Raw genomic sequence first — 12,384 nt, 5'->3', positions numbered from 1 at the left:
TTCTTTCAAATGTGTTTATATATATACACGCATGCCTCCACTTTTATTTGTTCACAAAAAATTTTTTTTCTCGGTGTGAACAAGAGAGAGTATATCATTTCGTTTAACAGAAACAAAAATCTCATTAAGATGGCAGAGTCTTATGACTTCCTGGGTGATATTAATACAAAGAAGCTTTGGTGGAGTTTCAAAGTTTATATCATCAGGATATGGGAACTTCCAAGCAAATTTAATGAGAAAGAAGTGCAAAGCATTGAGATGATCTTGCAAGATAGTAAGGTGAGCATTTTATATATGTAGAGCATTTAAAAAAAAAAATTACATAGAGTATCTTCTTCATATCATTTTTATATTTTTGTAAAATTCCAGGGAAACAGGATGATTGCTTCAATACCTAAGGCGCTGGTCCAAAAGTGGAGTGGTTTGATTATTCAGTTCCAAATGTACGCCATGAACAATTTTATTGTTGTGAAGAACACCAGAATAGCTCAGACAATCCCAAGCCAGTGGATATTGACATTTTCACATAGGACAACAGTAAATCAGATTCAAGAACCAAGCTTTCCGTTGGAAGCCTTTAGATTCAGAACCATAGTTGAGCTTCTCAACGCTGATAAGATTCTCCAGAGCGATTTGTTTGGTATGTTCCACTCTTAATCTATTTATCTATTTATACAGTTGGAAAGTTCAGAGCACATTTTAATGTTCCTCCTTTTTTTAAGATGTGATTGCGGAGGTGGTTGGTAAGGAGGACCCAAGAGACTTGGTTACCACAAAGGGAAAAGAGACTAAACGGATGGTAATTGTTTTGGAAGACTTAGAGTATGTACTACATTCATTACCTTTGCTATTCTCTGATTACATTTTTTTGGTGATTTTTTCCATCTGCAAAACACTTGGAACACACTTCTCATGTGATTTGGTATTTCTTTGTAGGCACAACAAGATTGACTGCATTTTGTTTGGAAAGATGGTTGATCAAATACTCCCACACCTTGAGGATGGAACGGTGGAACCTGTGATTGTTCTTCTACAATTCTTCAAGGCTATACGGTGGAATGGTATATCCTGCATGATTGTTTTACATTAATATGTGTTATCAAAATACCTGTTTAAGTATATTTTTGACTAACATATATCATCATGTCAAAATGTAGGAAAAACTTCTCTACATAGCCACTTTGAAGTGTCAAAGATTCACATAAACTCACAGCTAAAAGAGATTGAGACTTTTAAAAACAGGTTGGTATAGCCATACGTTTGTTACAAGAGTATATATTATTTCTAATAATAAAATACTTAAACAAGAAAATATATATTATGTAAATCTGTTCTAGGTTGCTTAGTGATGCACCAGCAACTACTTCAGTTAGGATTAGCCAGATCTCATCACAAAGCAAATGGTCTACTGTTGATGAACTAACACAAGGTGATATAGCAGTAAAGACTATTGAACAAGTGCTTAACTGTGAAAAGGTAAATACTTTCACTATGTGATGCTACTTTCAAGATTTAGGAAGATAGTTTTTTTCATAAACTAATCTTTTCAAGATTTAGGAATATAGTTTTTTTCATAAACTAATCTTTTGTAAGAAGGACCCACTTGGATTACTGGAACCATTGTTGCTATTAATGCTGGTAAAAAAGACTGGTATTACAAATCATGTAGAAACTGTCCAAAGAAAGTGGATACTCCCATTGGGAATAGATATGAGTGTGACAAGTGTGGCCACACCCATGGAAGTGCTGCACTCAGGTGACATTATGGCTATATTTTTACAAACTATTCTCAACATATAAGTGTTAATTCATTATGAATATATAATCAAATTCAAAGTAAATGATGGCTAACTTAAATTATATGTTATTTGTTCCCTTCTTAATGAGGATGAATAACAGATTCAAGGTTGAAGTGATGGTGTATGATGGTACTGGAAGCATCAGTCTACTACTTTGGGATAGAGAAATGGTGCAGTTGTGCGGTAAACGAGCAGAACAAATTAGGGATACTGAGGTACGTCTTGCTAAATTTAAAATAGTTAGTCAAAATAGTATATAACAAGTTTGGCTGAGTAAAGTATCTTTGTGCAGGCTGAGGGTGATGATGAGTATCCACCCACTCTCAATAACATAATGGACAGAAAATTACTACTTAAGATAAATGTAAAGTCTGCAAATATAAAACAGTTTGACCAAATTTATACTGTGATGAAAATATGTGATGATGAAGAGATTATTGAAAAGAACACGCAAAGTGTGCTATCAGCTGAACCATCCACTAACACCGTATGTCCAATTATTCTTTATTTGCTAAACTATTTTATATTGCTTTTCATTTGAGATTATGCTTATAATCTACAACCAGGGAATATGGTGGATTTTGTATAGGAAGGTGGGTGTAGCAACTCGGTGCATGTTTCAGCGGATTTTAATCTCAAGAATGATTGTGATCCTGAGTATAATTTGGTATGTGGTGTATTATTCGTTGTTTTTCAAAATAGCTTATGCTTTCATGATATGTTTGCATAAAAATTATGCATTTGTTGGTATTTATGGTCTTATATATATATATATATATATATATATATATATATATATATATATATATATATATCTTTATTTAGGATGCTATGGAGGAATCTATTTCAAGCCTCAAGTGTAAAACACCACTCAAAAGAACTTCCAACATCTTGAAGTGTGGCTCCCAATTTGTGAATGAGACTGATGAAGATGGCCAGTTATCAACTAACAAATTCAGCAGGAAATGATGTAAACGACAAAAAATTCAAACCGGGGATGAAGAACATTGACTGTTTGAGAAGTATTTTGTACTTTAATTATTTTGAATCACTAATTTAATTGGTAGAAAACTTTGAACTCATGGTATGTATTTAGATTTCATTAGTTAGCTACTAAGGCTAGAAAGCTTTGCATATTGTCTATGTTTTGTATTAGTGTTTTGGTATTAAACGTGTTGCCTTGGAATGTCATTGCTGTTAATTATTACATGAACAACTAATTATATAATTGTGATATTTTAACTTATCAAGACAAAGTAGGAATCAACTAGCATATATATTAATAATATTAGACTAGAAAGATAGTAATAATAATAATAATCTGAACATATACAATGAAATAGCATATATATACCATATGTTATATAGATTTACACGTCTAAATATGAATTTGACAAGAAATTTGATAGTGAATGAGCATTATTCACGAACATAGAAGAGATAAAATAATTTTTAAAGAAGTTAAATCAATTTGTATTAGATTAAAATAATATTCGTTGTATCATAAAAGTGTGGGAATGACAATGTTTCAATAGAAAAAATTTTAATATAAGTCTAAATATGAATTTCATTTCCTAACAATAAAAAGGAGTTTCTTTTTGATATATTTTTGTGTAGATAAGCAAAAGTGATAAAAAAGATAAACAAGAGTCTCCAAGACGGTGCAGGAGAGGGTAGAAATATATATTTAAGAGATATTGAATAAATGTGGATCATTATCAAGTCTTTGAAGATACATTTGAATTGTATAATAATTTGAATCCTTGGAGATATAATCGCTGAGTGCAAAAAAAGTGCAACAGAAAAAGCTTATTTTGAAATCTTAAAATTTCAGATTTTTAAAAAAGTTAAAGTTAACAATGTCATTATGAATACAAGACTTTTCTTATTTAGTATAAGTAAAAAGTATTCAATTTGGGAAAGATAAAGGCTGACGCAAGAATGAAGCCTAGGGAGGAGGCTATAGAATTTGTTATACTATAATAGTATTGGAGCAGGGATTACTTGCAAGATACGAGATATATAGATAGATGATTAAAGGTGTATATTTGAGATTGTTTAATATGAAAATACTCGATTAGAGTGCAATAGAAACTGTCAAATGACCAGTTAAAAAAGTAATTTTGTTGTGTCTAATGTGTGAAAGAATGGATCATCTGTCTTTTAAAAAAAGAGCATGGTCAAGTTTGGTTATTAATATAGAGCCATTAGGAAAAAGGTATGTCTACCAAATGTTGAAAGACTCAAAAATGATTCAAATAAATTTGGTCAAAATAAGACTATCCTTTAAAATATGATTTTGACATTTCTTAGCAGCTTATATTATAGGAGACAAACTCTAAAGTCAACAGAAGTGTAAAAAGAAAGCTTATATTGAGAATTGGACAGCTCTGAAATAGAAAAGATTGAGCTCTGAAATAGAAAAGATTAAGCTTGACAATGCTATGGTGAAAACACGTTACATTTTTATAAGAGAAAAATAGACTAATTTTAAACAAAATATATATGAGTGAAGGTGCACATTTTGGGTTATACATAAACTTTTTTTGATGGCTTATAATAGAAACTGTATATTCACATATAAAGACATATAATGTGCTTCCCAATAAAGGTATCGAGATTGTTTGATGACCAGTAATAAAAAACTATATCAAAATAAATATTTCTATAAATTAATTTAAAAACAAAATATATAAGAAACGAAAAAGAAAAATACTTAAAAATAAATTTTAGTTGAATTTTATGTCAAATAATTAAAAAAAATCAAAAAAAGATTAATAGAGTCTTACGCCACCAAAAGGTAAACTTAGATACTGTTACATTATGGTTACTCTATAAATTTTGTCTAATTCAAAGTTGAACTACTATGATAGGAAAGATATCAACCCTATATAAGTTTTATTTAATTCAAAGTTGTACTATGATAGGAAAGATATCAACCAAAGACAAAATGAGCCAGGAGAATCCTATCAAATTAAGGACAGGCATTACTTGCAAAGCTATTCAAGAGTTTCCATGATTATAGATACAAATTTTGGATTATTGTATAGACCTATAGGATATTAGCTTATAATAGAAACTCTGTGACGAAGAAAAAAAAAGGTTGATGGCCATAAGTATGAATTTGTGACCAGTCAAGTATGTCAATAAACTATAAAGATTAAATTGAATAAAAATTGAATAAATTTTAGATATAAGTAATAAATAAAAAGGCTAATAATAGAGCTGGATAGGATAGTTTTAAGAAATAGGAAGGATATCATTATAGAAGCCTAGCAGCTGAAACTTAATAAGACAATAAGAATACAAAAATAAAAGTTAGTATAGTACTACTATAAATTATCTAATTATCTAAAGTAATATTTGGTGTGATTATCTAATTATTAACAAGAGTTGCAATATCACAAGTACAAGACAAATTTAAATATATAAAGATAGAGAGTAAATCTGAAACAATAAGGAGTGTACGAGTTTTTGTGCAATGTACAAACAAATAGCTTTGTTGCATAAATGAGTAAAAAACCACAATAAGAGCTATTAAGATAAATAATATTAATGGTGATCTAAATTCAATCAAGGTTATGTATGGCAGTAGGTCTTAATAAAAGTAGTAATCCTTAGAAAAGAGTTGATAATGATGTCTTTACAAGTAAATTATTTGTAAGAAAAACAATCTATATTTGTAAGAAAAATAATCTGAGAGATTAAAGTAATGAAAATATATGTTACTTATAACTAAAGAGCTTATATGACGTGGAAAGTAATATAGTGACTACAATATATTCATCTTCTGGAAGTAGAGTTATGAAAGAGTAATGTATTGGTATGATATACAAAAAGAATAAGTTCTCTTTTGAAGAAAAAAAAAAACACAAATTGCTACAAGTTCTTTACCAATGAAAAAAGGTTCATGAATGCAGTTTATATTCATCTTTTGCTTTAGTCAAATCATTACCAAAACTCTTCAAGAAATGGACCAAGATAGAGCATTTCTTGCAAGAAGCCAAAGAAAACTCATTCTAGACCAAAAGAGGAAAAGGGTTACAAACTCAGATGATGAAATGAGTAGTTTCCCGTCTGAACGAGCACCGCTGATTCAGATTGACCCCAATGCATTCTCTATAATTCCAGGTAAGTGTTTGACAACAAGCCATTTATTCATTGAAATAATTAGTTGTAGAAGAAACATTGGTCTAAGTCAATGTTTAAAGCATAAAAGAACGCATTAACTAAAAAAGAAGTCTATAAAATCAGTTCTTTTCTTTGGCCACAGGTCACCATGGATGGAAATGTGCTAAAAATAAAAGGAAGGCTAAGGATTATTGTTGCAATGAAGAGCAAAGTCATCCACCAAATCCATTTCAGAGAAATATGCAAAGCAGATCAATTGATGATTTGCCTAACCGGGATAGTCAATATTCAGGTGAATCTATACGTTTATGAATTATTATATTAACACTGACTATACATAAAGCCTCGATTAATACACACTCTGGTGCAGACATGAGCATAGCACATAACTGGACACCAAAATGTAGTACACAAGAGAGTGAGGAAAATAACAATCCACCAATGAAGCTGGCTCACACCAAAGACACACTTAGTAATGCATGCAGTACCCAAATAATATGTAGACTTTCTGTTGAAATGCCATCAAATTCATTGGAAGAGACATCACAGACAACAGGTAATTCTATACAAATTGCCTAACAAATAGTTTTCAACAAACCAAAACCAAAATAATGAGTGGAATTGTCACATGGATAAACAATGAGAGTGAAAATGAAGCATATAAGAATGTATTAGCAATGGAAGTCAGATTTTGTTTACTTTTCGTGATTCCTATTCACAAGTCAAGAGAATAATATTCACAAAGGAATATATATCACTAAAAAAATCATAAAGACACAACTTATATGCAAATCATAAAGACACAACTTATATGCTTTATTTTAGACAAAAGAATAGTGGAGTTTTGAGTGAGATGATGACAAATTAATTGAAAGAGACACCAATCTGGGCCACTAATACTTGCTAATTTGTGATATATTGCGTGAATATTATAACAAGGTTAGGGTGTTTTTTTGTGGGAGTGATGTGTGTGATTAATGATTGTATGGAATATTGCTTTATTATTATTTATATTTGATCGAAAGATACCATTATTAATAAATTACAGAAACTACAAGAAAGGCTAGAAAGGAAAGGCTGGCAAGGCTAAATGCAAGAAGAAATACCAATTCTGCTAGGAGAAGTAATGGTTAATTTTGTTTCTTGATTTTACATTGGAACAAATTGGTTAAAGCAGCATATACGTAACATATAAATTTATGATTAAATTCCATTTATGCAGGTTCCATTTTAACAACGACAAATGTTAGAAAACTTAGTCAAACCCATACTGGTATATATCTAATACCTTGCAAGTTGTAAGATTAATCAAGATTTGCACATAACCGGTACCACATTTTTAATGTTAACATTGTCAATCCCATGAAAAATATTTTAGGTGTTCAAACCTCAAATAAAGGAGTTTCACACCAGGACTCTATGCTAACCACAGGGTATATGAGTAATTCACAGATCACAAAAGCAACTTCAGAAAATATAGATCAGTTTGAAGTGAATTCATTAACCTGCAATTCCCATATTATAGGTAACGTAATTTGTTTCTTATTTTTTATAAGAGTATTTTATAAGATGCAGTGCAACATTAGTTTAAAAATATACTTTGACCTGTACTTAATATCCACAACAGATCAAACTAAGAGGACCAGGACTATAAAAAATTCAAGACCACATATGGAGAGACAATCAAACGGTAACAGTTTTGACATATCATCAATTAGTTATATATTAATATAAAACAAAGTCCTAATTCATGAACTAATGATTAGGGTTAACTATTGAATGTTTACAAGGTAATTAATATATAAAATGATTCTTTTTTTCAGAATACTACAATATTGGTGATGCAATACATGAATGTCAGTTTTGTCATGCTCTGTTCTGGTATGATGAGAGAGCAAAAAAATATTTCAACACCAATGACCCAAAATATACAATGTGCTGTAGAGGTGGACAAGTACAACTACCGCAACCACGAGAAGCTCCTGGAGTGTTGTATGAATTGGTGTTTGGTAAAAATGTGAAAAGCAAACACTTTCACGACAATATAAGGACTTACAATAGTTTATTTCAATTTACATCAATGGGAGCTAGAGTTGAGCGAAGCATGAATTCTACAAGAGGCCCACCAACTTTTGTTATATCTGGTGAAAATTACCATTTGATGGGCAGTCTTCTACCACCAGAAGGTAAAAGTGCAAAGTTTGCACAACTCTATGTAGTTGACACCCAGAATGAGATACAAAATCGCATGTCAATTATCAGGTACCCATACAAGAATGTAATTTACCGAAGTCGTTCGACACTATTTTGATACATATTCTGAGCATATATAAAAATTGGTTAACTTTGTAGGGGCGGTGAGAACAATGCCATACATGAAGATATTGTTACCGACTTAAAGAACATGCTTGACGAGCACAATATATTAGTCAAATCATTTCGCATGGTTAGGGAGTCGATCGGGTTTGAATCTAGACGTGATGTAAAGTTAAGACTCTTAGGAAAGAGGGGAAAAGATGGGAGAAGGTATAATTTACCTTCTGCCAATGAGGTTGCAGCATTAATTGTGGGTGACTTTGATATAGACAAGACCGATAGAGATATTGTGGTTGAGACTCAAAATGGAAGATTACAACGCATTAATCAACTCAATCCATCCTATTTGGGTTTACAATATCCTTTATTATTTCCATATGGAGAGGATGGTTACAGAGAAGGTATATCTCTCAATAAAAAAAAGATAGCGATGGTAAGGGAAGGGATGAAGTTTCACTGAAAGAATTTTTCTGTTACATGATTCAGGAGAGATATTCTGATGCATCCCCTTTATTGTATGCAAGGAGACTTTTCCAGCAGTTTCTGGTTGATGCCTATTCAATGGTCGAATCTGCAAGATTAAATTTTATACGGCTAAAACAAGAAAAATTTAGAGTGGAGATGTATAAGGGAATTAAAGAAGCTGTATTGAATGGAGAAACTACACCATCATCTCGAGGAAAACGCATTATATTGCCGTCTTCATTTACTGGGGGACCGAGGTACATGATACAAAATTATCAAGATGCAATGGCTATATGTAAAACAGTGGGCTACCCTGATCTTTTTATCACTTTCACATGTAACCCTAAATGGCCAGAACTTGAAGATTTTCTCAGTAATAGAGAATTAAATCCAGAAGACCGACCAGATATGGTATGTAGGGCTTTCAAGGTGAAATTGGATCATCTTATAAAAGACATCAGAGAAAACAAAATTTTTGGAAGGGTCATAGCAGGTAATTTTATACAGGTTGTTCATTAACCAATTAAATGATTCTATATAATTATGAACATGTTATAATTACAGCCATGCACAACTTTGTTAGAATTATGTAGGAATGTTGCATAATCCATTGCACTCACGAATAGATTAGTCTATCAACAAAATTATCTGCAAACATGTTTAAAGTAAAATCACCTGATGAAAGTGCTTAGTTCTATATAAGTTGTTCAACTTTCAATAAAGTTAGCTAAACACAATTTAAATACTCATGTTGCTGGACTGTATTGAGCAAGACAAAACATGTACACTTATTGAGTGGTTTTTAAGATGGCTTAATTTTTTATGGTTACAGTGGTTTACACGATAGAATTTCAGAAACGTGGGCTCCCCCATGCGCACATACTGCTATTTCTACATCGGGATGACAAGTACCCAATGGGCGAAGATATCGATCGGATTATCTCAGCTGAAATACCAAACAAGGACCGAGACCCGGAATACTTTGAAGCAGTAGCTCAACACATGATGCACGGCCCATGTGGAGTGGCTAGGAAAAATTCACCGTGTATGGAAAATGGGAAATGCATACGTCATTTTCCGAAGAAATTTGTTGATGTTACAGTGGTAGACGAAGATGGCTATCCAGTATATAGACGAAGGGATGACAGTAAAACAATAAATAAATCCGGAATAGAGCTTGATAATAGATATGTGGTACCACATAATAGGCATCTGCTTTTGAAATATGGAGCTCACATTAATGTTGAATGGTGTAATCAATCAAGGTCAATCAAGTATTTATTTAAATATGTCAACAAAGGAAATGATCGTGTAACAGCATCATTCTATAGAACTGCTAATGAGGATTCAGGAATCACCGAGTGTGACGAAGTGAGCTTATATTACGATTGTAGGTACATATCCCCATGCGAAGCTGCATGGAGGATTTTTGGTTTCAATATTCACTATAGAGATCCATCTGTTGTTAGACTTGGGATGCATCTGGAGGATGAGCAAAATGTCATTTTTCAAGACCATGAAAATCTAGGAGATGTAGCAGCAAAAGCTACAGTGAAGGAATCCATGTTCTTGGGTTGGTTTGAAGCAAACAAAAAATATCCCGAAGCCAAACGTCTGACATATGCAGAATTCCCAACAAAGTTTGTATGGAAGGCAAAACAAAGAGTGTGGGATCCACGAAAGACTCATGCAGTGATTGGTAGAATATTCTTTGTGCCCCCTGGATCTGGAGAACTTTACTACCTTAGGCTACTCCTAAATTTTGTCAGAGGACCTACTTGCTATGAAGAAATAAGGAAAGTTGATGATGTGGTTTATCCAACATTTAGAGATGCATGTTATGCGCGAGGTCTATTGGACGATGATAGAGAGTACATTGAAGCTATTGAAGAAGCAAGTCATTGGGGCTCAGGCCAATTTTTGAGGAAGCTTTTTGCAACACTATTATTTTCAAATTCAATGACTAGACCAGAGCATGTGTGGGAGAACACATGGAGTTTCTTATGTGATGATATATTACAAAGGCAAAGAAGAATACTTGATAATTCCGGTAAGAAATTTTTGAATAGTAGTTGTGTTTGATATTACATCTATGTAGTAGTGTAGATATACAATGACCAAGGCATTTTGAAAATATAAACCAACCATTATATTCAGTAGGTGTTTTTAATTATAACATATAATACTTCAAAATACAGGCAAGAAATATGTAAATATTAGGTCTTTTGGTATTATTATATTGATAAGTATTGAAAGATTCTAATAAATGCATTCACTAAAAATTATACAAGTATAAAATTTTTACGGTGGAGTTATAACATACACTATTGTGATTCATATTTGTTGTATTGATGGATGGATATAAAAAGAGACCTATGAATTAAAATGAAAATATAACTAGACAAATAGTATAGAATGTGGAACCTTTTGATAGGTAATTTAATAAAAGTGGAAATAGAATCCAAGTATAGATTTATATGCTTTTGAAAATAACAGGGTCACGGTTTTGCACTAAGAGTAATGCTTTTGGACGACTTATACTGGAAGTTAATGATTTTTTTTATCTATGTGCATACAGAATTACACCTTACAGAAGAAGAGCTAAAGGATCTAACTCTTATTGATGTGGAAAACATCTTGAAGAGCTATAACAAGAGCCTCAAAGACTTCCCTACAATGCCTTTCCCGGCCATCGACACAAGCACCAATATATTGAATTCCCCCGGAATTAATCGCTTAATTTGTGACGAGCTCCGATACGATAGACGTCAGCTAACCAGTGAACACGCCAATTTAGTCCAGCAGCTTACAGATGAACAAAGAAAAGTTTATGAACAGATAATGGCTGCTGTAAATAGCAGGGAAGGTGGGGTATTTTTTCTTTATGGTTATGGAGGTACAGGGAAGACATTTGTTTGGAAGACATTAGCATCTGCATTGAGGTCAAAAGGAGACATTGTATTGACAGTTGCATCGAGTGGGATAGCATCGCTCTTATTACCAGGTGGTAGGACAGCACACTCACGCTTTGCAATACCGCTAAATCTTGATGAGTTTTCTACATGCAACATAAAACAGGGTAGTAATTTAGCTGATTTGTTCAAGGCTAAGTTTGATTATTTGGGATGAAGCACCTATGGTCCATAGATTTGTATTGAGGCACTTGATAGAACATGAGAGATGTATTGAGATTCAAGAACAGGGATAGCCTCGACCAGCCCTTTGGAGGAAAAAACTATTGTGTTTGGCGGTGATTTTCGTCAAATATACCCGTGATACCCAAAGGCAACAGGCAAGAAATTGTCAATGCAACTATCAACTCATCGTATATATGGAATTGTTGCAAAATATTGACACTAACAAGAAACATGAGGCTTAAAGCAGGCGATGGCAATCAGAATCTACCGAGTTGAGGGAATTTGCAAATTGGATATTACGAATGGAGACGGTAAATGTGGAACAACTAAGGATGAAGCTGATAGAATTGAAATACCTGAAGACATCCTTATAAAAGATTGGGATGCCAATAGTTGCAATTTGTAAAGAAACTTATCCAGATTGAAGGAACAAATAGCCGATTTCAAGTGGAGGACCGAGCTATTCTGCACCAACATTGCAGATTGTTGACGAAATCAACCAATATATGATGAGCTTAAATCCAGGTGAGGCGCAC

General features: G+C 32.6%; 2 protein-coding genes across 2 annotated transcripts; both read left to right on the top strand.

Annotated features, from left to right (window-relative positions):
* The first annotated feature begins 95 nt into the window (after window positions 1-95).
* LOC130939298 (replication protein A 70 kDa DNA-binding subunit B-like) lies at window positions 96-2,768 on the top strand. The gene is made up of 11 exons (XM_057867411.1): window positions 96-279; window positions 370-640; window positions 723-822; window positions 937-1,061; window positions 1,158-1,242; window positions 1,338-1,429; window positions 1,597-1,756; window positions 1,900-2,014; window positions 2,092-2,286; window positions 2,389-2,466; window positions 2,625-2,768. The coding sequence occupies exons 1-11, from the start codon at window positions 130-132 to the stop codon at window positions 2,766-2,768; spliced, it is 1,515 nt and encodes a 504-aa protein (XP_057723394.1). The 5' UTR covers window positions 96-129.
* Window positions 2,769-5,770: 3,002 nt separating this feature from the next.
* On the top strand, window positions 5,771-11,840 carry LOC130939297 (uncharacterized). Its single transcript, XM_057867409.1, has 10 exons — window positions 5,771-5,930; window positions 6,073-6,222; window positions 6,301-6,486; window positions 7,153-7,203; window positions 7,754-7,811; window positions 8,100-8,192; window positions 8,283-8,679; window positions 8,733-9,204; window positions 9,544-10,761; window positions 11,290-11,840. Exons 1-10 carry the CDS (start codon window positions 5,771-5,773, stop codon window positions 11,838-11,840), a joined length of 3,336 nt encoding a protein of 1,111 aa, XP_057723392.1.
* The last annotated feature ends 544 nt before the right edge of the window (window positions 11,841-12,384 follow it).

The sequence above is a fragment of the Arachis stenosperma genome, chromosome 7, assembly GCF_014773155.1.
Source record: "Arachis stenosperma cultivar V10309 chromosome 7, arast.V10309.gnm1.PFL2, whole genome shotgun sequence".
NCBI classification, from domain to species: Eukaryota; Viridiplantae; Streptophyta; class Magnoliopsida; order Fabales; family Fabaceae; genus Arachis; species Arachis stenosperma.
This window is presented reverse-complemented; position numbering and strand designations above follow the sequence as displayed.